This window comes from Carcharodon carcharias, chromosome 5 (assembly GCF_017639515.1).
Source record: "Carcharodon carcharias isolate sCarCar2 chromosome 5, sCarCar2.pri, whole genome shotgun sequence".
NCBI lineage: Eukaryota > Metazoa > Chordata > Chondrichthyes > Lamniformes > Lamnidae > Carcharodon > Carcharodon carcharias.
Window position 1 is genome coordinate 98,043,077 of NC_054471.1, and position 27,808 is coordinate 98,070,884.

General features: G+C 42.0%; 1 protein-coding gene across 3 annotated transcripts in view; it reads right to left on the minus strand.

The window, feature by feature from the left end:
• Positions 1-27,808, minus strand: part of mcph1 (microcephalin 1) — a 363,873-nt gene that overhangs the window by 216,387 nt on the left and 119,678 nt on the right. For all 3 annotated transcript variants that reach the window (XM_041188255.1, XM_041188254.1, XM_041188256.1), the window contains exon 13: positions 6,263-6,340. In XM_041188255.1, the coding sequence (XP_041044189.1) occupies positions 6,263-6,340 (78 nt within the window). The remainder of the gene's footprint in view (positions 1-6,262; positions 6,341-27,808) is intronic.

Here is a 27,808-nt window from a genome sequence, read left to right on the forward strand (position 1 = left end):
AAGCCCAGAGCTGACAGCCGTTCGTGAGAGATGAACGAGGTTGGCTTCAAGAGACTCCATCTTAAAATGGTGTTTGGGATAAACAGCACAAGGACTTTGCAGACCAAAGTACAAAATTAAAGTTCAATCACAATTATGGCATGTGTTCACGGAACCACTATAGTATATTGAAGTGGTTGAACCAATAAAATAATAAAGAACGACATTTTATTTTTCTGATGCCAGAAGCAATAAAAAGATTTGTTACAAACAGGAGAAACAGAATTGGTGATGCAAACTGATGTGGGATGCCAACTGCACCATCTCACAGATCAAAAGACAAACTCTTAAAAATCAAGATACTTGGCATAAAGATCATAAGTTGTTTTGTTTTTCAAACATAAACCAACACATATTAACAGCTGGTTTATAAACCTCTCTAAGGTTTATTTAACCTCCAACCAGTCAGAACTCTTTACAAAAACTATATTACTGCATCTGAAAATGCTTTACATTTTTTTTTAAATTCCTTGTTATCCAACATGTGTTAAACCAGGATGCATCCTCCCACCACAGTAGAATATTACAGCACAGGAGGTCATTCGACCCATCATGCCAGTACAGGCCCTTTTGTAGAGCTAGCCAATTAGTTGCAGTAATCTGCTCTTTTCCTATAGCCCTATAATTTTTTTTTTTGCCCTTCAAGTACTTATCAAATTCCTTTATGAAGCTTAATATTCAATCTGTTTTCACCACTCTTTCAAGCAGCACAATCCAGGTCATAACCATAATTCATGATGGGGAAATGAATAGAATATACGTTGAAAGAATTAGACAAAAAGAGGAGGTTTGTATGGTGCAATTTAGAATTACAACTCACACCCATGGAACCCAATTTGTGTTCAAATTATAGCTTCCTAATAACGTGTGGAATTATTTTCCACAACATATACTGTCTATGCTTAACTCATCTTTTGAACAGCACACAGGAGCTGCTACTTAAAAAAAATCCGTAACAATCTGGCAGGCCAAATTACATGCTCCTGAACTTTAATATTCTGGGCCTACACATAAAAATCTCTCTAGTAGTTTCAAAAACGTTTTGTTCTCAATTATTAGGTTCAGTTCACAGACATAAAAATCAAAAACTAACAGTGCAATATCGAAATAAAACATCTTACTTGCAACACAAAACTGGACTCAGCCAGATGGACCAAAGTGATTTTTTGTGGTTCTGTATGTTACTAAATTTATAAATATCAGCAATTCCAAATAAAATACACATTATCAGAAAAGAAAGGATAATGATATTACCAAAACTAGATGCCAGAGTTAGATGGTTAATTTCTGTTTGTATGGCTCATATCATGTGGCTCAATAAGTGGCATGAAATAAAATGACAAGACAGCTGCTCAAATCCTTTGTTACTCCTTTCCATTATTTGGACAAGAGAATTTGATGACATTATTTTAGGTATTGGTTTAATTAATGATACTACAATAACACAGTACCATTATTCAAACAGAGTAGAAGTGGTTATCTGCATTCTTCCCACACTTTCCCCCCATTTGTGGGAAAGGTATAGGTCAGAGCAGAACTTCACATTCCGTATCACAGCAACCAGCCTCCTCCCCTCGGTCCAGCTCTCCACCCTAACTATACCCTACTAAAAGAGTTTGTGCGCCTTTCTCAATCTGTAGCTCTTCCCATCACATTCTTAGCAATGCATTCCACTCCCTCAAAAAGCTGAACTGTTTCTAACTGATTCCAATTTAACACTGTGTTAACGAGGTCACATTTGAACACATTCCCTAGGCCTTGGGCAACACATGCAGAGAAAGAGCCACCGGCTGCAATGACCCCAATGCTGGTCAGACTAAAATTCTGGCAGTCAGTAACAATAAAAGTCAGCACTAAGCACCTTGCATATGATAAAGGCTCAGCCCAATATACCTGGGCTTGAATTTTCAGCCTGGCTCCCATCTGCGATCACTTCCTAAGTCAACTTCACACTGGCCAGCCAATTAACTGCCGGCCAGCATGAAACGTGTGCTAAGAGAGGCTCAATGCTGCTGGCGGGGGCGGGTGCCGGGAACAGGAAGGGTGTGGGTGGGGAATTTAAATATAGCTCCCTGAAGGCTGGAAGTCTGTGCTCAGAGCCTCACAGGGCTGGTTTGGATTTCAAAATTTTTTGGTCACAGTTCTTGATTTAGAGTGTTACTATGTCTGGGATGGCATCGTTGGCCGGAGCCCATGCCAGGCATGACAGGAATGCCTGGAGCCCCATTTATCAGATGTGTGCCTTAAGATCTTCCTTACTTAAGGAAGTAAGTGACCACTATGATATCCTGCTGCCAAGGGGCAGGAAGAGGAGGCCGCCTCATGTGATGAAGGATGCCTGGACTGAGGTGGCAGGCCTGGTTTACCGGCCATGATATAGCTCGCAGAACCTGGATCCAGTGCCACAAGAGGTTCAATGACCTTTTGCACTCTGCCAAGTTGAGTACTAATTCCAGTTAGAACCTTGGGTTGATGCCTTTGTGGGTGGCAGCACATGTTGATGCTCGGCGGGGGGGGGGGAGGGGGGGGTGAAATACAGAGTGCAAAATGGTACATAATCATACACCTTGGTAGACCATGGCAGGCATGTATGTCAGGGTAATGTGCAAACAGTTTGACAGGAACTGTACCTGCATCTTTGGTGGGGGTGGAGGAGTTAGGCTGCAATGTTCCGGCATATTGAGGGGATCTAATGGGAGCACTTTTTCCCTTACAGAAGAAGAGGAGCCACAATGTGCTGGACCATTCCCAAAGATTCTTATCCTCAGTCAGATGGAGGAGCAGGCATTGGAAATGGTCTCTGAACATGGAACCAGGTCCACAGGTCACAGGGATGTTGGGGGGGGGGGGGGGGTGTGTGGTGGTTGGGTGTGGATAAGGTTCCAATGGAAAGGGAAGATATTGGTGTTGGGTATAAGGGATGTAGGGCTGTGGTTGTACTGGTCCACTTGTATCTTTGCCTTCATTATAAAAGTGTTACATTATGTGTAATGGCTTTAGTGTGCTTCATGTAATAGATAGGGAAGGGGCCTTGGAATCATGCGTGACACAGAAGAAGGGCTGCAAAGTTTATTTCAGAGGTCAGGGCTTGACTTAATTGACTAAAGGGTGACAAAAGTGGAGTCAATGGGATTCAGGGGGAAAACTCTCCACTGGTTGGAGTCATACCAAGCACAAAGGAAGATGGTTCTGGTTGTTGGAGGTCAGTTATCTCAGCTCCAGGACATCACTGCAGGAGTTCCTCAGGATTGTGCCCTAGGCTCAACCACCTTCAGCTGCTTCATCAATGACCTTCCTTCCATCATAAGGTCAGGAATGGGGATGTTCGCTGATGATCGCACCAATGCTCATGACTCCTCAGATACTGAAGCAGTCCATGTCCAAATGCAGCAAGACCTGGATAATATCCAGGCTTAGGCTGACAAATGGCAAGTAACATTCACACCAGGCATTAGGACAGCTTCCTGGATACCTGGCACAAACCTGCAGTATCTGGCTCTTGTGGTCACACACAATCTGGATGTTGAGAGAGAAGAAGCCCTTTCTTTTGACAATGGCACCCAGATCCTCTCTGGCACCTTAATCAGCATGCGTGCAGTCAATGACTCCCTGGATGGGGGAATGTCCTGCAATTGCAGGGAGGCCTCAGGCTCGTTAAGCCTGGCTGGCCTCCTCGGTCCTGAAGTGAATGAAAGTGCTGGCCCTTTGGAACAGTGTGTCAGTGACTAGCTTGATGCAGCTGTGGGCAGTCGATTGGGAGTCACCACGAAGATCTCCCATTGACTCCTGGAAAGAACCAGAGGTGTACAAGTTCAGGGCCACTGTAATCTTAAGAGACACTGGTATAGGGTGGCCACCCACAGAGTTGGAAGCAATTTCAGGGCTGAACATTTTGTATGTGGAGGCGACAATCTCCCTGGAGAGGTGTAACCTTCTTCGGCATTGAACATCAGACATGTCCAGGTAGCAGGAGTGCTGCCTGTAGACTCTGCCTGCTATGTAATGGTGTCTTTTTCGGACCCTGCTGCCTGGCACTGCTGCTGGTCCTGCACCCCTTCTGGCTGTATCTTATGTTCCACAAGTCGCTCCCTGGAACGCTGCCTGCAAGCAGCTGGCTTCTTCTCCCTTCTGGCCCTCTCTCCCTCTTCTGAGGTCCCTCCAGTAGATTACACAATTTCTGGGCAGATAGTTATACAGGTTTATGCACTGAAAGGGCTTATTGGCAGAAGGCCTCTGCAAATCCTAAGAAATCAGAGACTACCCTAGAACAACAAAAAAATGCCAGACAGTATCTATAAACCAGCTCCAAACCATTCATAGCCAAACTCCTAACTACTCACCTTTGCATCTGCCTGTGGGCCTTTTATCCCACCCTGGATGTAGAATGCATTAAAAATGTGAAGGCAGCCTAGCCGAGTGGCCTGTGCGCTAAGTGTAAAATTGCACAGGCCGCTCAAAACCACAGTCAATTGCCCTTTGAGTTACCTTAACTGGCCCTTTAACTGTGGGCAGCTACGCTTCCGACTTCCGCATACGTCTGCTAACTGAAATATCATGAAGTGGCGTGACAGCATTGCGACGCCCTCCTGATGTCATCGCACCCCATTTTGCAATCGATAGCGTCTGCCATGTGCCCCCTTAGCAAGCGCAAAATTCTGGCCTTGGTTTATACTTGCAATCTGGCTACAATTGGAAAGTAAACCTGCCTTGATTTAGTAAGACTTGTATTGGAAGGCTCGTTTTAAAAACTGAAGTGAATCTCAGTGAGATTGTTGTGCCATGTATTCAGTGTGGGGGCACTACTGGCAATGGATTTCATGCAGTATAAAAACAGCTTTATACTTAAATTTGAGTCCTTTTGTTCCCATTTCAAAAGGGCAGCCTCTGTGTCCTTGTAAAAAATAAATACATATGAATTAGGAGCAGGAGTAGGCCACTCAGCCCCTTGAGCCTGTTCACCATTCAATAAGATCATGGCTGATCTGACTGCAACCTCAATCCCACATTCCCACCCACCCCTGATAACCTCTTACCCCCTTGCTTATCAAGAATTTATCTAGTTCTGCCTTAAAAATGTTCAAAGACTCTGCTTCCACAACCTTTTTAGGAAGAGAATTCCAAAGACTCACCACCCTCATCTCTGCCCTAAATGGGTGACCCCTTATTTTTAAACAGTGATCCCTAGTTCTAGATTCTCCCACAAAAGGAAACATCCTTTTCACATCCACCCTGTCAAGAACCCTCAACTGCCAACAGTTAAAGGGCCAATTAAGGTAACTCAAAGGGTAATTGACTGTGGTTTTGAGTAACTTGTGCGCTTTCAGTCAAGTCGCCTCTTACTGTTCTAATCTCCTGCGGATACAAGCCGAGCCTGTCTAACCTTCCCTTATAAGGCAGCCCACTAATTCCACGTATTAGTCCAGTAAACCACCTCTGAACTTCTTCTGAAGCATTTGCATCCTTACTTTGTCATGCATTTTAACTATGTTTACCACGATCCATCGGAGAAGGAACAAGATCCGTGAAAGGTGCATTTCTGAACACATCAAAAATCCTTAGATTTTAGATCCTGCTTGTAAGGTCACAAGCAAAGCTTCACTTCACCTTAAAATCATGTCAGTCAAAATAAAATCACTTGAGTTGGCATGCTTGCTAGGCAAAAGAGTGGGAAAGATAAACACAAATGCTTAAGCAACAGTTTTCTAAAAAGGCAATTTCCCTGGATGATCTTCCCCAATGGAATTACTTAGATCCTTACAATACATGGAAATTGAATTCTTTAGCCAACAACAGCTACATTTATTCTGTAAACTGAAAATGAAACCAAAACACCAACACCAAAAATGTCTTGTCCCGTCCCTTGATTCCTCAGACAATATGAATAGCATATTTCTCATACCTTTAAGAAATTCACTTCAGATTGCAGACAAGCAGAAAGCATGGAACTCCATGTTAATGAATCATCCTATTATTAGTAACTATGCTAGAAAGTTGAATGCAGGGCAGGTTTCAAATTTGTAGTCAAGTACAGATGATAATCAACAACAAAAGTTTTAAGCTCAATAACAAAGAAACCTCTGACAAAGAACCAAAAAATTGCCAACAATTTGCCAAAAATTGCTCAAACCATTCCTTTCATCACTCTCTTCAAACTCCATTAATATTCCACAATTGCAACACGCAGTTTTGTGTACAGAAGACTCTAAGCAGATAACTAACTCACAGTAGCTGCAGGAAATTGGGCTGATAGTTCATATGGTTCTTCAGGAACCCAACACCCTTGCTCCAAAGACCAAAGAATCTGGAAAACAATAGACGGATCATATATTCCAGTTAGGAAGCATAGTGGTAATCAATGTTAGGATAGAAATACTGTAGCACCAAGAATTTTCATCTTAAAATATGAAATAACATTGAAATATTGCAAAAGATTCATATTTTTGCCCTATCATTAAAATGAGAAGTCATTTGCATGTCAAGTATTTTCAATATCACTATTCAAATTTTAAATAGTAAAACTGCAGCAGCAACTGAGAGCGATCACCAGAAATACTCAGTTGATGCATGCTGCAGGGAGCTCACTGGCTGATGTCAACAGAATTCGCCCTCTTGGAACTTAATGTAGGAATCTTTGGAGTATTAATTTTACAAGAATGAAGTTTATATATTCATTCACATTTATTTCACACACACGCAATCTAAGGTTAGGTGTTTAATATTCAAATTATGTAATCTGAAAGTTGTTATACTTCATAAAATAAGTATTTCTTGCGGTGTTGCTAAAATATATAAAACTGGATTTTGCACTTTATTCTGTTTACGTGACAACTGGATGAAGTGGAAACATTGTAAAAAAGATCTTCAATGAAATGGGTATTCCAGAGCTTCATGATTTCGGTTTAAATTTAGCAATTTATGTAAATTTGCCTTTTGAGGAAATTGCTTTAAATTATAATTTTAAGTGTTCATTTATACATAAATAGCCATTCAAAATCATTCAACAGCCAATTGGCTCTCCTTAAAATTCATGCTCTTAGCTTTCATTCTTAGGACGCTTTCCATAAATTCTTCTTCTGTTAATTTCTGATAAAAGTAATTGCCTCAGTAAAGGAATTAACATACAAGCATATGAATTAGGAGGAGTAGGCCATTCGGCCCCACGAGTCTGCTCCATCATTTGATTTTGGCCTCAATTCTACTTTCTTGTTTATTCCCTATACCCTTTGTTAATCAAGAATCTATCTAGCTATGCTCTAAAAATATTCAATGACCTTGCCTCCACTACTCTTTAGGGGAAAAGAATTACACAGAATAATGACCCTCCAAGAGAAATGAAATTCTCATCTCACACTCTCCCACAGGATCTTATGTAAGGAAAACACCCTGTCAGCAACCACCCTGTCAAGTCCCCTCAGGATCTTATGTTTCAATAAGATCACCCCTCATTCTCCTAAACTCCAATGTATACAGGCCCAACTTGTCCAACTTCTCGTAACTTGACCTCTTCATCCCAAAAATCAGTCAAGTGAACTTTCTCTGAACTACTTCTAATGTTTTCCTTTTATTCATTCATGGGATGGCTAGGTCAGCATTTATTGTCCATTCCTAATTGCCCTTGAGAAGGTGTGGTGAGCTCTATTCTTGAACCACTGCAGTTCCTGTGGTGTAGGTACACCCACAGTGCTATTAGGGAGGGAGTTCTAGGATTTTGGCCCAGCGGCAGTGAAGGAGGGGCGATGTATTTCCAAGTCAGGATGGTGAGTGGCTTGGAGGGGAACTTCCAGGTGGTGGTGTTCCCATGTGTCTGCTGCCCTTGTCCTTCTAGGTGGCAGTGGTCATGGGCTTGGAAGATGCTGTCTAAGGAGCCTTGATGAGTTTCTGCAGTGCATTTTATAGATAGTACACACTGCCGCCATTGTTCGTTGGTGGTGGAAGGAGTGAAGGTTTGTGGATGGGGTGCCAATCAGGCAGGGTGCTTTGTCCTGGATGGTGTCAAGTTTCTTGAGTGTTGTTGGAGCTGCACTCATCCAAACAAGTGGAGTATTCCATCACACTCCTGTTTTGTGCCTTGTAGATGATGGACAGGCTTTGGTGAGTCAGGAGATGAGTTACTTGCTGCAGGATTCCTAGTCTCTGATCTGCTCTTGCAGCCATGGCTAGTCCAGTTCAGTTTCTGGTCAATGGTAACCGCCAGGATGTTACTAGTGGGAGATTCAGTGAGGATAATGCCATTGAATGTTAAGGGGCATCCTTTCTCAAATTAGAGACCAAAACTGTATGAAGCACTCCAAATGTGGTTTCACCAATGCCCTGTACGATTGTAGCAAAACTTCTCTACTTTTATATTCCATTCCCCTTGCAATGAATGACAACATTCAATTTGCCATCCTAATCACTTCCTGTACCGGCACACTAACTTTTTCTGATTCATGTGCCAGGACATCCAGGTCCCTCCATACCACAGAGTTTTGCAAGCTTTCTCTACTTAAATAATATACTTCTATTCTTTCTGCCAAAGTGAACAAGTTCATATTTTCCCACATTATATTCCATCTGCCAATTCTTTGCCCACTCACATGACCTATCTAAATCCCTCTGCAGATTATAAGGCCACCTCATAATTTACTTTCCTATCTTTCTTTGTGTCAAGCAAATTTAGCAACCATACATTCAATAAAATGTGTTGCTTTTTACAAAGATGTAAATGTCTACCAGGATCGCTTAATTATTTCATAATGTCATCAGTGAAAGCACACAATGTTTGTATATATTGAATAAATGCTAATTCTAATGAGCTCACAGTCAGGTGTAATTATTACAGAATTACTATAATTGTAGAATTTACCTGCTTTCCAGATAATCGCATTTTTAACATAACATTTTGAAGGAACTTAATTACGGAATGTGCTATGTCAACTCATATAACTCTGATGTTGACACAACAAAGGCTGCGACTACTTGTTTTTGAGTTAAGCTGATGAAATACATGTATGTAATTGTGTTCAGAAAACTGAACACTGGAAATGTTGCACAAGTCAAGCAAAAGACACAATATGTACATTGTGTGTTCCCATATTCATGTATTCAGGCAATTAAATAGACTGCTTTGCTTGAGAGTGATGAAGTGATAACAGGAGGGAAGAGAAATAGGATGGAGTTTAAAAAGTTACAATTTCAACATTAGTTATTATGAAGGATTACACTTAGAAGGGTAACAATTACAGTTCTTTTGCATGCAAGCTCAAGTCAGCAGAGACATGAATCTCCATTTTGCTGGTCTAGTCTAATATTATAGGAGAGGAAAAAAAGAACAATTGTGCATTTATATAACAGCTCCCACATCCTCAGAATGTCACAAGGTGCTTCACACTAGTGAATTATTTCTGCCATATGGTTATTGTTATGGGGGAAAACCCAACAGCCTATGGGCGCACAGCAAAGTCTCTTAAAGCAACAAGATAAATGAAAGTTAAACTGTTTTGGTAGTGTTAGTTGAGTGACAAATGCTGGTCAAGACAATTGGAAAATTCCCTGCTCTTCTTTAAATAGTGCTATGAGATCTTTAACATTCACCTAAATTGGTAGATGAGGCCTCAGTTGGCACTTCCAACAATGTAGTAATTCAGCAACAATGCAGTTAAGTGTCAGGTTAAATTATGTGCTTATGTCCTGAGGAAGAACATTTATTCAAATATACACAATATGCCTTTTCAAAATATTCCACATAGCTTGAATGTATAAAGATTACCAAAACTCCTGCCTTTTACCAATAGTTCCATTGAGATATTAGTTTCAAAAAAGGTGCATACAAGAACAAAGCTGGGAAGTGTATTGGCCTGATTGTTAAATTTCCTTCTTCTTTGTTTTAAGATCCTCGATGCTGTACACAATTCTTAGCAGGGGGTAAGGTAGGCCTATCCTCAGCTCGTATTAATCGAGCCAACTAGTCATACATGAGTAGGGATGTCAACTCTTCAGGCATGTTCTGGAGTCTCCAGGAATTAAAGGTTAACCTCCAGGACACTGCTCTGAGCAATCTAACAGAAAAATCATAGGGATATTATTTTATTCATTTTAATTTTCTTTGCAGATTTATCATTTATAAAAATATCAGGAAAAATGCTGTTTTGACTGATGGTCAAGAGCCTGCATGCTTTCTGAATGGTGTGGGAAGGATGTGCACAGCAAGGATGGACAAGTTGGGCAACCAACAACAGGATGTGAGGGCAGGGTGTCTGCAGGCAGCAGGTCATGTGGTGACATCTCCAGAGATATATCCAACCAGAGATGGTAACTCTATCGATGAGGAGAGGTTGCATGGGATGTATCCTCAAGTTTTCTATCCTTTCAGGTGGGTGGGTTTCACCCGGCTTCTATTTGATGCTTCTCTTTATGGCACAGCCAAGTACAAGAGCTCAAAGTTGTAAACACCAATGTGCTGCACACCAAGCTTTCAGGACTAGTAACAAAAGCTAAGATTATTTAAAAAAAAGGGACACATTCATTTCTGAGGAGAAAGCATTCTCCCTAACCCCGTTTTATCCAAGTGCCTGCTTTCAGGTCACCACATTTGGTTAGGGTGGCCACTGATGGAGCTTAGGAAGATCAGACACTGCTCCCCACCAACACTACGCATGCACACACACAAAAATGATTACAAGTGTAAGACCTAACAGTTTAATAAATAAATCAAGCACTGCAATCACATTTGTGTACTGATATACGTTATTGATTAAATTTAATTAATAATTACAAATAATGGACTAACTTATATAGAGTATAATAATGTCAACAATTTAAAGTCAATTTACCCATCATGGTAAAACTAGTAGGCATTTTGAAGTAGTGAATGGTGATGGGGACAATGGCTCAATGTTCATCAAGGCGTATAATACGAGGGCGTCATAAGGGGGCACACAACACAGGGACAGGTCCGAGAAGATCTTTTTCTCGTGGGCACTCGCTGACCTGGAAATGATCTTAAATGATGCTGATATTAGCCATTGAGGCTGGCCATTTGAAACACCCACCTTCTAGCCTTCATCAGTTGATATCAATGTAATTTAAAATCATTTCTATTGGTCAGTGACCAACAGCGAGTGCCTGTGAGTAAACATCTCATTGAACCTGTTGGGTTTTTCCAGCATTTTCTGTTTTTATTTCAGATTTCCATCATCCGCAGCATTTTGATTTTATCTCAGTGCTTAATTCATTGTCACTTCTTTCCCAGGAATGCCTATCTTGAAGAAGTACTGCTTTTCTTTCTGAAAGGATTTCCATTTGTCTCTTTCACCCTGGTCACCTTCATTGCTTTCCATTACCCTCCCGATGTTTGACAAGGTGTTTACCAAAACTCATTTTCACAGTCAAATTTCCTTCCTCAGCAACTGTCTCCATCTCTGCCTTACCCCATGTGGATTCCAGCTGAAGTTCCATCCCTCATGTTTTGAATCCATCCAGGATTATAGGTATCTCTGGGGCATACAAAATTCCTCAGGCTGCTGTTCTCGCCACATCGCAAGATCCACATTCAGTGCCATGCGCCGCCATATGTACACACTCGACCTCTCTCTCCAGCAGAACTGACTCACTCTATCTTCAAAATGTTAACTCTTGTTTTGTTCTCCACAGATGCTGCCAGACCTGCTGAGTTTTTCCAGCATTTTCTGTTTCTATTTCAGATTTCCAACATCCATAGTATTTTGTTTTTATCACTGGGCCTTCCTCTGGCTGGGCGTTTCCAAATTTAAAATACTAGGCACAAGAGCATCCAGAAAAGAGGCAGACCCACTAAAAACCAGACTGTCCGGTACAAAACTGGATGAATGACTGCCCGACTTTTGGCTGGCTACAAGAAGCCAAATAACAGTGAGTCAGCAAGGAATCCATCCATCCACATAGCGTGGCTAAGATTCAGATTCAACAGTTTGAAAACTGAACCCTCACTTTACCCACCTGTGACACTGTACATCAGTGCACATAATATACATTCACACATTATACAATAAACAGTACACCCACACATTTGCAGACTAATCCAAAACACTAATCCAGAACAACATGTCTACCAAAATTCTATTCCCCAGTTCATAAAATATATTTTAAATTTGTAAAATAAAAATGCACTTGCTGGTATTGGAAGAAGAGATCATAAAACATACAAAGATAATTAAGATTGAAAGTAGGATGGGAAAGTTGATCAACCAATCAAACTTAGAGAGGATAAGACCCCTGGTCCATATGGATTGCATTTGTGCATATAAAAGAAGCTAGGGAAGAGAAAGAAGAGACTCAATTACACATATGTAAAGATTAATTGGAAAGAGGAATAATGCCAAAGGTCTGGCAGATTGCTAGTGTTTTACTGAAATTTAAAAAGCGAGACAGAACAAGTTCAGGAAATCATTGACTGATTAGGTTAACATTGGTGATCAGAAAAATAATGGAATCTGTTCTGAAAAATTCAACAGAAAAATACCTGGAAACTCAAAATATAAGAGAGCCGTCAGCACAGATGTCAAAGGTGAAGGTCATGCTTGACCAAACTTACGAAATTCTTTTAAGTAACACAAAGAGTAGAATAAGGTAACATAGCCAATATAATATGTGGGGTTTTCAAAAATCCTTGGATAAGATATTGCATGATTAAGGACAGAGTATGTGGAGTCAGGAACAAGTAGCAGAATGGAGAGCAACCTGACTCCAGAATAGAAAAGAGAGAGTAGGAGCTACAGATAGTGACTGAGATTGGAAAAGATGAGAACTAGTGTTTCAAAGGGATAGGTGCTAGAACTACTGCTAACAATTTACATAAAAGATTTGGACTCAGGAATTGGAAGCATAATTTCAAAATTTGCAGGTGACACCAAATGGTATTGTTAACACTGACAAAGACTATGAAAAATACATGATGACATTAATAACCTTCCGAATGGGTGTCTACTTGCCAAATGAATTTCAATATAGATATTTGTAAGTTTTACATTTTGCTAGGAAGAATAAGGACGACAGATATTGCTTGGATAATAAGAGTGTAAACGTGGTAGAGCAGCAAAAGGATTTAGGGATCTAGATGCGCAAATCAATAAAAGCAGTAATACAGGTTAATAAGCCCACAAAAATCAAACCAAGCACTGGGGTTCATTTCTGGAGGGATGGAATTAAAATCAGAAGTCATGTTAAACCAGTCACCATAAACTCTTGCTGCTGAATAGGAACAGGAAGTTGCCTCCCACTCCACCTGCCAGCTTATGCAATGTTTCTCTTGTTGCTGATATCAAGATGCACCCCGCTGTCCAGTTCCCACTCCCTCCCGTGCTCTTTGCTGATACCGTCATCACCACGCTCCAACCCGATTCCCTTTGCCACACCCTCCCACTTTCCACTTCCTCTCTCACCCTCTCTTCACTGCTTCCTCTGGTGCCCTCAATTCCTTTGCTGCTCCCTCCTGCTTGTTTCCCCCTCCCACCCCCATTGTCTGCCTCCTGCGCTGTTCACCTCCCTCTGCCGTTCCCTCCTGTTTGAGTGGGAAACAGAAGGAATCGGTGAAGGGAATGGAAAGCAAGGCGGAAGCAGTGCAGGGAATGTAGAGGCCAGAGGGTGTGAAAGGAGCAGCAAAGAGAACGGAAAGCAGGAGTAAGTAGGGAGTGATGGGAGTAGGGGGCTAGAGGGAGTGGCAGAGAATAGATGGAATCAGGAAGTGGGAGGGAGCGGCGAAGGGAGTGGGAAGCAGAGGGAATGGTGGAGAGTGTGAGAGGGAGTTGCAGAGAGAACAGGAAGGAGTGGCAGAGAGCGCGGGAGGGAGTGGCAGAGAGCGCGGGAGGGAACGGCAGAGAGCGCGGGAGGGAACGGCAGAGAGCGTGGGAGGGAACGGCAGAGAGCGCGGGAGGGAACGGCAGAGAGCGCGGGAGGGAACGGCAGAGAGAGCGGGAGGGAACGGCAGAGAGAGCGGGAGGGAACGGCAGAGAGAGCGGGGGGGAACGGCAGAGAGAGCGGGAGGGAACGGCAGAGAGAGCGGGAGGAAACGGCAGAGAGAGCGGGAGGAAACGGCAGAGAGAGCGGGAGGAAACGGCAGAGTGGGCAGGAGGGAGTAGCAGAGAGAGTGGGAGAGAATGAGAAACAGGAGAGACAGAGGGAGCAGGGGGTGCGGGAGAGAGAGAGAGAACATTGTTGTGTGTTCTTTTCTCTCTTCGATCTGTGTTATCAGTGTGGCACAGTCAAAGGCATTGCAGCTGCATGTGTGGGAGTGCACCCTCTGTAGTTGCAGCATCAGCAAATGCAGCCACATGTCGAAGTTCTGCATGATGCAAAAAGATTCACAAGGGGTCATTAGAGTGGAGAGGACATATTTATCAGGAAAGACTGAACAGATTGGAACTCTGTCTCTAGAAAAGTGAAGGCTGATTGTAACCTTAAAATTATTAAGAGGTTGGATAAGGTTGAGGTAAAGACGATGTTGCCACTTGTGGGGACAGCAAACTAGGAACCATAAATATAAGATAGTCACCAATGCATCCAATAGGGAAATCAGGAGAAATTACTTTACTCAAAGCAGTAAGGATGTGCAATGTGGTACCACAAGGAATAGTTGAGATAAAATGCATTTAAGGGGAAATGAGATAAGCACATGAGGGAGAAAGGAAGAGAAAGATAGGCAAATAGAGTTAGATGAATAGGGGCTGGAAGAGAGTGGTGAGGACCATAAACACCGGCACAGACCAGTTGCATCAAATGGCCTATTTCTGTTTTTAATGCTCCATGACAAGGGTGAATACTGATCATGCTACAGTGCCACAATGAACTGCAAAACACAACACTGGATGCAGTAGGACTGCAATAGTTTATGCATGTTTGTACATACTGTTACAAATATGAAGCTTGTAAGATTGTTATATTTTGGAACTCTCTCTTTAATTTAGGGTAAAATGGAGGAATGGATGGGGTCATGTGACCTGTTCTGAATTCTGCACAACAATAAGCTTGGGTAGCTTGGTTGTAAGTGTTAAAGAAGGGCTCAGGTTGTCTTACTGGGAAAAAAGTGCAAGATATTCGTAACGTAAACAATGATCAGGGCAGCTATACTGACAGTGAAGAGACTGTTAGTCTCCAAGTCATAGGGAGGTATTCGGAACATTAGGTTTTGGTAAACAGTTATACTTTAACTTGTTTATTTTATTTCATGATAGTATGGAGTTGAGGGTCTAAAGGATAGCTAACTAGTATTGCTACCTGAATACAAGCCCCACGTGACTCATATTGTCATGGAGATAGGCTTTGAGGGAGAAAGAGTCCATAGCAAGCCATGGTAGTATCGAGGTACAGGGTTTTTATTACCATAGCTCTGAATTTCATAGACAGTCAGTCTGCAAAAATCTGAGATAGACAGAGAGAGACACCAGAAAGATAGAGGCAGCTAGTCCTTCACTAAGCCGAGAAAATGTTGACCCTCTTGGCCACCACATGAAACATGGTTGGGAGCTCATGCTCAGATTGAAGAGATCGAGTTCATGAGGATTTTAAACAAGATTGGAAGGTTTGCCTAACTTGGCTAGAGGGAAAAATCTCCAATTCATTCCTCACCGTGAAAGCCAATTTGGGGGTTAGAAGTTACACAGCTGGAAAAGGGAAAAGGAAGCAACCCATTGGGGAACTGAGAGTAGTTTTGGACAAGTTTCTGGAGAATGAAGTGTCCACTTAAGGGACTGAGTAAAGCATAACCATGGAGGAGAATTTTCTGTTGTTTTCCTATAGCTTACACTACAAGTTGCCTACTGAATAGTGTCTAGTTAGTGTTGCTCTTCATTTGTTTATTACAGTAAGATCATAAACTGTGAAATCCTGTTGTGTGGTCGTTTCAGTCAGTCACTGGACTGTAACAATGTTAATTATCATGCTCATTTTCATTCACTGTCATAGTTTCTTATTTAAAGTTATTAATATTCACAAGACTGAAAGAATGCTGCTGGACTTCCAAAATTCATTCACAGACCATTGTAATTCCAAATATACAATGTCAGTACAAGTTGCTCAATTTTTGCAAATTATGTTCAATTGTTTCAAAAGAAAGAAACTGTTACAATGCTTCAGTGGCAGCTATGGAGGTGAGAAAGGTTAGTTAAAGAAATGTAGATTACAGAAACCCTGAAAGGACCTACAAAATACCAATGTGACTTACTGAAAGCGCTTTTGTTGGTAGCTATCAATATGTTATCTGCCACACTTCATATCTGCCAAATAAATATGAGAGATAAAGGGACAGACTAAACTAAGGAATCTCCAAATAAATATATCCATTATGCTGTTCTTAACAAAAATTTAAAAAATCAATTTCCTCTTTTAAACAGTACTTCCATATGTATTCTCATTTTGTAGAACATTACTACTAAAGTTAAACAATCTAAAGACATTCTTTAGTCAAGAATTCCAGAGATTGCTTTGTTTTATTAAAAACAAATAACATGCCAGCATGTGAATAAACAGTAACTTGGACAATGCATAAATTGTAATGTCGAACCTCATCTGTCACAGATTCATGTTTAGTGTGCTTTTGTGTTTCGATTTTAATTAAAAGAAAGGCAAGAAACACGTAATGGCCTAGGTTTTGCACTCAGCGCCAGCACTTACCGATGACCTCGAATAAATCTCTGCATAAACCTACTGTGATCCCAGTGGCAAGAACTTTGGCTGCCTTGAAAGAGGATTCCCTCCCATGCTGGTGAGGGTTGCAGCAAGGGCCAGTAGCGCAGTCTATTGCGGGTGAAAAAGGCAGGCAGTTGTAGGCATTGTTTATAGTTACAAATTGGAGGAAAAGGATGCTGCAGTAAAAAGGCAGTGGAAAATCACATTTTTAATAGGCATAATTAACTCTACAAAAAATTGAAAATGTAAACATTTTTAAAAAGTACAATAATTTGACTAGATAAATCATTTTAAAAAGTGATATATATATATATATATAAAGCATAATAAATCATGCAAAAAATCATGGGTAAATCATGTTTAAAAAGTCAAATATTTTACTTTTTAACAAGGTTTATCAGATTTTTACAAAGTTTAACGTTAAGAAATGTTTAAAAAAAAATCAGTTATTTTTTTAAAAAGTGCAGACCTCCTCATTAAGTATTCACAAATTGAGAGGCAGCCTCTTATACCTGAAAATATTGGTGTAAAATTTACAAGCATAATTGATTCAGAATCAGTGGGGAATTAGCTCAAATTCACGCTGGTTCCTTGCATGGACCTGGGTTTTCATACACCGAACCATGTTGCAACAGAGGTGGGTGGGGGGATTTAAAAATGGTGGATAGGACCCAATTCTTGGATTCGTAGCACATGTGGAGCAGAGGAGGCTGAGGGGAGATTTGATTAACATGTATAAAATTGAGAGGAGCCTGGATAGAGTGGATGGGAAGGACCTATTTACTTCAGCAGAGAGATCTGTGATGAGGGGGCATACATTTAAGTGATTGGTAGAAAGATTAGAGGGGGAATGAGGAAATGTTTTTTCACCCAGAGGGTTGTGAGGTTCTAGAACTTACTGCCTTACAGGGTAGTAGAGGCAGAAACCCTTAACTCATTTAAAAGGTGTCTGGGTGTGCACTTCAAGTGCTGTAACCTGCAGGGTTATTGACCAAATGCTGGAAAGTGGGATTAGGTTGGACGGCTTGATTTTTGGCTGGTGCAGGCACGATGGACCAAGTGGCCTCTTTCTGTGCCGCAAGCTTTCTATGATTCCTAGTGCTTCCAATTTTCGGTGGCACGGGATAAAGGTGCAGGGTAGGGGGCAAGTACCCTGCACTTCTTGCCTGGCCAGCTCCATTGTGGGCTAGGCCAGCTTCTCCATGACTCGTGATTCATGATCCCTCAGAGGAGTCATGAGTCATAGTTTGGACTCAGGAATCTTTTGAAAGGTAGGGTCAAAAGCTCTTCCCCATGCCGTCTCCATGCCAACTCATGCCTCCCACACATCCATGGCCCCTCATTCTCTTCATGCCAACTCATGGCACTGCCATGCCTAGTCACCCAGTATATACGCTGTACAGAACCAATGAACCCTATAGTAACAGTGGCATGTGCGCAATGCTCAAAAATTACCCATTCATAATTTTCTTTAAAAAACTGCTGTTGCTACAACACAATAAAAATGTCAATCAACCAAGCCTTCAAAGTATTACACAGTGCAGAAGAGGCCCTTCGAGTCTGCAATGGCATGTGAGAAACACCTGACCTATCTAACTAATCCCATTTACCAGCACTTGGTCCATAGCGTTGAATGTTATGACGTGCCAAGTGCTCATCCAGGTACTTTTTAAATGATGTGAGGCAACCCGCCTCCACCATCCTCCCAGGCAGCGCATTCCAGACTGTCACCATCCTCTGGGTAAAAAGGTTTTCCTCACATCCCCCATAAATCTGCTGCCCCTCACCTTGAACTTATGTCCCCTCATGACTTACCCTTCAACTAAGGGGAACAGCTGCTCTCTATCCACCCTGTCCATGCCCCTCATAATCTTGTACACCTCGATCAGGTCGCCCCTCAGTCTTCTCTGCTCCAGCAAAAACAACCCAAGTCGATCCAACCTCTCTTCATAACTTAAATGTTTCATCCCAGGCAACATCCTGGTGAATATCCTCTGCACCCCCTCCAGTGCAATCACATCCTTTCTATAATGTGGCAACCAGAACTGCACATAGTACTCCAGCTGTGGCCTCACCAAGGTTCTATATAACTCCAACATGACCTCCCTACTTCTGTAATCTATGCCTCGATTGATAAAGGCAAGTGTCCCATATGTCTTTTTCACCACCCCACTAACATGCACTCCCCGCCTTCAGAGATCTATGGACACTCACACCAAGGGCCCTTTGTGCCTCAGAACTTCCTAGTGTCATGCCATTCATTAAATACTTCCTTGTCAAATTACTCCTTCCAAAGTGTATCACCTCACACTTTTCAGGGTTAAATTCCATCTGCCATTTATCCACCCATTTGACCATCCCCTCTATATTCTCCTGTAGCCCAAGACACTCAACCTCACTGTTAACCACCCGGCCAATCATTGTGTCATCCGCAAACTTACTAATCCTACCCCCCAACATAGTCATCTATGTTGTTTATATAAATGACAAATAATAGGGGACCCAGCACAGATCCCTGTGGTACGCCACTGGACACTGGCATCCAGTCACTAAAGCATCCTTCTGTCGTCAGCCTCTGTCTCCTACAACTAAGACAATTTTGAATCCACCTTATCAAATTACCCTGTTTCCCATGTGCATATCAATAACAGCTTCATTATCTTGTGAAAATAAACATTGCACCATTAGCAAAAGAGATGGCAGAAAAAATAGCTTACTGTATCACCATAAAGCTGCCAATCTTCTCTGCACCTTTGTCACTCACATAATCCTTGTACAGGAGACTGGGCTCTCAGCCCAATCTCTTTTGTCATTGGCTCAATGTTTATTTGCAAAAGATAAAGAGGTGTCAAATTCTTATAGCTTCTGATATTGATACTTGGCTGATTCTAGCGGACCATTAAGTTGGGTGGGGTGCATGAGTTGGCATGGCTGGTATATGGGGTCATTGGGGGTTGGTTTGAACATGGTTCAATGGAGGTGTCATGGAGAATGGGTGGTGGGGTGTGAGGGGCTGTAAAGGTTGAGGAATAGAGGGCCTAAAATAAGAGTCCCAGAGAACCAAGATGGGCCTTTCAAACAGCCTGCCTTGCAACCGACCACCTTTGTAGGTGGCTCTGATCTTCATCTGGCAGTGGTGAGCCAACTCCATTCCGCACCTGCCTCCCAGAGCGAAAAATGGGTCCAATGGGGCACTTTATACTGAGGCGGATTTGCCAGTCAGTAACTCCTGCCTCGAGCTACCTGTCTGGGTAGCAAAAACCTGGTCACTGGTGTTTGAAATAATGAACCCTCAGGGGTATCGTTAGTTGGCCCACCATAATTTTTGGATTACTGCATTATCATATGCATTCTTGAAGTTGGGGGGGCCTCTCCGATATCAAGTAGAGGTGAAAGCTGAAAGTGATGCTGCTTGCTGGCACCACAAAATCCAGCCCGTTATGAGGATTCTTAGATTTTCTTTTATAGCTTCAGTGTAATAGCTTAAATTTTGGGCATGAACAAAACTGAATTTTATCTTTTCAAATCGTATTTAAATCAAATATCTCTTGTTAATTCACTCCTGCAGATCTCACAGAAATAGTTTCAGCCTTAAATTTTCTGGGCCTCTTCAGCTCTTTTTCCTGTGGAACTGATCAGACAATTTCTCAACCAGTTCTGACCTTAAATGGCAACTGAGGTCCTACGTATTTCATAGGGCCTCGATTTTAAAATAAGAAAATAAGAAAAAGGAAGAGAGGCCCTCCAGCCTGCTCTGCCATTTAAGACAATCTTCAACCTCAACTCCAGTTGCCAGCACCCCCCCCCCCCCCACAGCCCCAATCTCCATACATGTGAGTCCAAAGAGCTATTGATCTCATCCTTGAATTTACTCAACAACTGAGCATCCACAGCCCGACGGAGAGTTCTCAAGATTCACAACCCTCAGTGAACAAATTTTTCCTCAACTCAGTTCAAAATGGCTGATCTCTTATCCTGAGACCATGATCCTGAGTTCCAGGTTTGCATATTCAAGGTGATCAAATGCCTGAAACACAGGCGCTTTGGCTAACCAGTGGTGCACCCTTTTAAAAATGCAGTGTCTGCAACAGAGGCACAAACAGAGCAATAAATACTGCATTGCCATTTTAACTGTATTATTACTTTGCTTGCATGGAACAGTTGCAGATGAAATACAGCAAGATGGCTTTCCTTATTTGCATTTATCTTGCAATAATCAACGTGACTCAAGCCATGATAGGGTCTGTGTACTACTTGAGTTAACACAATGCAACTCAGTCATGAGATAACCAATTAAACAGCCCTTATTTTAACTAGCACTGCTAAAATCTGTATTGTTCTAGCTAATTTATATTTGATTTCAGTGCCACATTTGGTTTGAAGTGTCCAAATGCAGCATTGACTGTAACGACTAAACGATAAATATTAAAAATTGCTCTTTACAGGGCGAAGACCTCACAATTTCATCAACTTGAAATCAATGGCATGGAAATTTGGCAGCTTTCACAATAGGTAAGTGGCCCACTCCACCAGTTAACTACCCAGGCAGTGAAGGTGAAAATGACCTCATATCTCACAATAATGTCAAGCCCCAATGGAATTAGAACATTTTGCTAAGTATTTGCCAGCTCGCCCTTTTCTTCATTTCTGACCCTTTATGCTTGCCATTTCTTCCTTAAACCACCAAGAAACACTTCATTCCACCCCACCCTGACTCCCACCCGTCTACTGCTAACCGTATCCATGAACCCAACATGAAGTACATCTGTCTGAATATTGTGACCCATCCCTGAAGGTAATCAATGTGAAAATTTGGACAATGCTTCCGTTAGACTGCTGGGTTCAGAAAGATATGTCAGAAATCTGTATTTCAAAATCAAATGTTTCAGAGAAAGCCACTTTTTCTGGAAAAGATTTTATCACAAATTGGCAGAATGATACCAGGGACAATAGAATTCTATCAAAAATCTAGTATTAAACTAAATAAAAAGGCTACATTTGGCTCATGAGGTCTATAATATGTGTATATCCTGATCAACTCATACATAACATATGATTTACTTATTAGTCACTATCCACCATATTGCTTTGTCAAACGATTTTTTTCTATTCTTTCATGGGATGTGGGCTTCGCTGGCTGGGCCAGCATTTATTGCCCATCCCTCATTGCCCTTGAGAAGGTGGTGGTGAGCTGCCTCCTTGAACCGCTGCTGTCCATGTGCTGTAGGTACAACCCCAGTGCTGTTAGGGAGTTCCAGGATTTTGACCCAGTGACAGTGAAGGAACGGCAATATACTTCCAAGTCAGGATGGTGAGTGACTTGGTAGGGAACTTCTAGGTGGTGGTGTTCGCTTGTCCTTCTAGATGGTAGCAGTTGAGGGTTTGGAAGGTGCTGTCTAAGGAGCCTTGGTGAATTCTTGACGTGCATCTTGTAGATGGTACACACTGCGGCTACTGTGTGCTGGTGGTGGAGGGAGTGAAGGTTTGTGAATATGGTGCCAATCAAGCGGGCTGCTTTGTCCTGGATGGTGTCAAGCTTCTTGAGTGTTGTGGGAGCTGCACTCATCCAGGAAGTGGGGAGCTTTTTGTCACACTCCTGGCTTGTGCCTTGTAGATGATGGACAGGCTCTGGGGAGTCAGGAGGTGAGTTACTTGCTACAGGGTTCCTAGCCTCTGACCTGCTATTGTAGCCACAGTATTTATATGGCTAGTCCAGTTCAGTTTCTGGTCAATGGTAACCCCCAGGATGTTGATAGCGGGGGGATTCAGTGATAGTTGTGCCATTGAACATCAAGGGGCAATGGGTGGATTCTCTCTTGCTGGAGTTGGTCATTGCCTGACACTTGTGTGGTGCGAATGTTGCTTGCCACTTGTCAGCACAAGCCTGGATATTATCTAGGTCTTGTTGCATTTGGACATGGACTGCTTCAGTATCTGAGGAGGTGTAAATGGTGCTGAACATTGTGCAATCATCAGCCAACATCCCCACTTCTGACCTTATGATGGAAGGAAGGTCATTGATGAAGCTGCTGAAGATGGTTGAGCCTAGGATACTACCCTGAAGAACTCCTGTAGTGATGTCCTGTAACTGAGATGATTGACCTCCATCAATCACAACCACTTTCCTATGTGCTAGGTATGACTCCAACCAGTGGAGAGTTTTCCCCGATTCCCATTGACTCCAGTTTGGCTAGGGCTTCTTGGTGCCAGACTCTGTCAGCTGCTGCCTTGATGTCAAGATCAGTCACTTTCACCTCACCTCAGGCGTTCAGCTCTTTTGTTCATGCTTGAACCAAGGTCAAGCTGAGCGGCCCTGTTGGAACCCAAACTGGACGTCAGTGAGCAGGTTATTGCTAAACAAGTGCCGCTTGATAGCACTATTGATGACCCCTTCCATTACTTTACTGATGATCGAAAGTAGACTGATGGGCCTGTAATTGGCCGGTTTGGACTTGTCCTGCTTTTTGTGTACAGTACATACCCAAGCAATTTTTCATATAGCCGGCTAGATGCCAGTGTTGTAGCTGTACTGGAACAGCTTGGTTAGGGTTGCAGCAAATTCTGGAGCACAAGTCTTCAGTACTATTGCCAGAATATTGTCAGGGCCCATTGTTTTGCAGTATCCAGTGCCTTCAGCCATTTCTTGATATCATGTTGAGTGAATCGAATTGGCTGAAAACTGGCATTTGTGATGCTGGGAACCTCCGGAGGAGGCTGAGATGGATCATCCACTTGGCACTTCTAGCTGAAGATTGTAGCAAATGGGGATGTTTGTGGAGCCTCCTCCTCCAGTGAGTTGTTTAATGTCCAGCACCATTCACGACTGGATGTGCCAGGACTGCAGAGCTTGGATCTGATCCGTTGGTTGTGGGATCACTTAGCTCTGTTGATCACTTGCTGCTTATGCTCTTTGGCACGCAAGTGGTCCTGTTATAGCTTCACTTCATGAAGTTGACACCTCAGTTTTAGGTATGCCTGGTGCTGCTCCTGGCATGCTCTCTTCTACTCTTCATTGAACCCTCACAGAAGAAATTCCTTCGCATCTCAGTTTTAAATGACCTTATTCTGTAACCATTTCACATAGTTTGAGATTCCACCACTAGCGGAAGCATCTTCTCAACATTTAACCTGTCAAGCCCCCCAGAATCTTGTACATTTCAATAAGATCACCCCTCAATCTTCTAAACTCTAATGAATAAAGGCCTAACCTGTTTAGCTGTTCTTGATAAGTCAACCCCTTCATCCCAGGAATCAGTTAGTGAATCTCTTTTGAACTGCCTCCAATGCCAGTATATCCTTCCTTAAATACAGGGACCAAAACTGTACACAGTACTCTAGGTGCGGCCTCATCAATACCCTATACTGTTGTAACAAGATTTCCCTATTTTTAAACTCCAACCCTCTAGCAATACAGGCCAAAATTCCATTTGCCTTCTTAATTACTTGCTGCACCTGCATGCTAACTTTTTGTGTTTCATGTACAAGAACACCCAGATCACTCTGTGCTGCACTTTTTGGAGTCTCTCTCCATTTAAATAATAGTCTGCCTTTTGATTGTGCATGACCTCACACTTTCCCAAATTAAACTCCATCTGCCAAATTTTTGCCCACTCACTCAACCTATCTATATCCCCGCTCAGATTCCTTATGTCCTCATCACAACATGCTTTCCCACCTATTTTTGTGTCGTCAGCAAATTTGGGTACATTACACACTGCTCCTCCTCAAGTCATTTAGATAATAAATAATTGAGGCCCTAGGACTGATCCTTGTGGCACTCCACTCATCACTTTTTTTTCAACCTAAAAAGACCCATTAATCCCGACTCTGTCTTTTGTGTGTTAACCAATCCTCAATCCATGCTAATACATTACCCCCAATACCGTGAACTCTTATTTTGTGCAATAACCTTTTATGTGGCATATTATTGAATGCCTTCTGGAAATCCAAATACACTACATCTACCAGTTCCCTTTTATCAACTCAGCTTGTTATATCCTCAAAGAACTCTAGCCAATTTGTCAAACATGATTTCCCTTTCACAAAACCATGTTGACTCTGTTTGATTGTGTTAAGCTTTTCTAAATGTCCTGCTATTTCTTCCTTAATAATGGGCTCTAGCATTTTCCCAATGACAGATGTTAGGTTGACTGGCCTATAGTTTCTTGCTTTTTGTCTCCCTCCGTTCTTGAACAGGGACATCACATTAGCGGTTTTCCAATCCGCTGGGACTCTTCCGGAATCCAGTGAGCTCTGGAACATTTCAGCCAATGCCTCCACTATCTCTATAGCCACTTCCTTTAAAACTCTTGGATGCAGGCCATCAGGTCCTGGTGACTTGTCTGCCTTTAGTCCTATTAACTTGTCAAATACTTTGTCTCTCATGATAGAGACTGTTATAAGATCCTTCATCCCATTAGCTCCTTGCTTATCTGATATCTTTGGGATGTTTATAGTGTCCTCTACCATGAAGACCAATGTAAAATATTGGTTTAAATTATCTCCCATTTCCCTGTTCCCCGTTATCAATTCTCCAGTCGCATTCTCCAAGGGTCTCACGCTCACTTTAGCCACTCTCTTTTTATATATCTGTAGAAACTCTCGCTGTTTGTTTTTATATTTCTTGCCCATTTACTTTCAAAATCAATTTTCTCCCTCTTTATTAGCTTTTTAGTCATCCGCTGCTGGTTCCTAAAAAATTCCCAATTCTCTGGCCTACCACTAGATTTCGCCGCTTTGTATGCCTTAGTTTTTGATTGGATGCTCTCCTTGACCAGCTTTGTTAGCCATGGGAGGTTCACCCTTCTCATCGAGTCCTTTTTAACCGAGATAAATTTTTGCTGAGGGTTGTGAAATATCTGCTTAAATGTCTGCCACTGCTCATCCATTCCTGATGACTGACCTTCCCCTTAGTCTTATTTTCCCAGCCCGCTTTAGACAACTCAGTGCTTCTCCTAAGTGATGTTCAAAATGGAGGAGTGCCGATTCTTCAGCTAAGGGTGGGAGGTAGGTGATAATCAGCAGGAGGTTTCCTTGCTCATGTTTGACCTGATACCATGAGACTTCTTGGGATCCAAAGTCAATGTTGAGCACTTCCAGGGACATTGCCTCCTAATTGCATACCACAGTGCCGCCATCTCTGCTGTGTCTGAACTGCTGGTGGGACAAGAGATACTCAGATATGATGATGGAGGAGTCTGAGAGATTGGTTTTAAGATCTGAAATCTATGAGTATGACTATGTCAAGCCGTTACTTGATTAGTTTGTGGGACAGTTCTCCCAATTTTGGCACAAGTTCTCAGATGATACTGAGGGCAACTTTGCAGGATTTTCTCAACTGGATGTGTGTCTGTTGTGTTGGCACCTAGGTTGATGCTGGGCATCCATCCAGTTTTCTTCTTAATGATTTTATCCAACTGCTATGAAAAAGTCTGAGTGGTGAGTTAAGCCATTTCAAACAGCAGTTAACAACATTACTGTGGATCTGGACAGACATGTTGAAAAGATTGGGCTTGGACAGCAGGTTTCCTTCCCTGAAGGACAATAGTGAACCAAATGGGTTTCATAGTCACCATTACTGATGATAGCTTCTTATTGCTGATTTACTTAATTAATTAAATTTAAATTTCCCACCTTCTTTCATGGAATTTGAACTCATGTCTTGGATCATTTTTCCAGGCCTCTGGACTAATAGCCCACTAACATGACCACTATGCTCTTCACGTTCTGACTATTCATCTCTTTTAATCAATAGCTAATTTTATTATACTTTGAGGAATTGTTTCTTAATAGTGGCAGAAATTACAGTATTGCAACTATATCACAACATGCTCAATTATCTAGAAAAATAAATGAGCTAAAGGTACATTTATAAACTAAAGTGGCTAAGTACATTTATATACTGTGTAAATGCCCAATTAATTTTTATACCAATTTTTACCAATAATAAATTAACAAATTTGGTTCAAGTTGGTGAATTCAACTTTTAGATTCAAAAGCACAAGTTGTTCCTGGTCTTCATGTGGTTCCCAAGCACACACACATCAAACTCTGAATATTAGTATGCAAGTTGTATACAATATAACTTTGAAGTTGGAAATAGCGGATGCTCTGAGCATCATTTTCCAATCCTCATTAGATACAGGTGAGGTACCAGAGGATTGGAGGTCTGCAAGGGATAGGCCAGAAAATTTTAGGCCCGTCAGTCTGACTTTGATGGCAGGCAAATTATTGGAATCAATTCTGAGTCACAGGATAAACTATCACTTAGAAAGGCACGGATTGATCAGGGATAGTCAGCATGGTTTTGTTAGGGAATGATCGTGTCTTACCAACTTAATTGAATTTTTTGAGAAAGTACCAAGGATAATTGATGAGGATAGTGCAATGGATGGTGTCTATATGCATTAGTAAGGCATTTGACAAGGTCCCAAATTGCAGACTGGTCAGAAAAATGAGATCCATGAGATACAGGGGAAGATGCGAGTTGGGTCCAAAATGGCTCAGTGACAGGAATAAAGGGCGATGGTTGATGGATGTTTTTAATGAATGGAAAGCGGTTTCCAATGGTGTTCCAAAGGGCTCAGTGTTGGGGCCCTTGCTGTTTGCAGTGTATATTAATGATTTGGACTCAAATGTGGGAGGCATAATTGGGAAATCTGCAGGTGTTACAAAAATTGGTCGTGTAGTGTGGGCGGAAAAGTGGCAAATGGAATTCAATCTGGAAAAGTCTGAGGTAATACAGGGCAAACAAAGGAAGGGAATACTCAATAAATGGGTGGATATTGAGAGGGGTGAGGAAGTGAGAGACCTTGAAGTGCATGTCCACAGGTACCACAAGGTGGCAGGACAGGTGGTAAAGAAAGCATATGGAATGCTTTCCTTTACTGAACGAGGTAGTGAATACAAAAAAAGGGATGTAATGCTGGAACTGTATAAAACGCTGGTCAGGCCACTGTTAGAATTGTATGTACAGTTCTGGTTACATTACAGAAAGGACATAATTGCTCTGGGGAGAGTAGAGGAGAGTTGTGCCAGGGCCGGAAAATTGCAGCTATGAGGGAAGATTGGATAGGCTTGGGTCATTTTCCTTAGAACAGAGAAGACTGAGGGGTGGCCTAATTGAGATGTA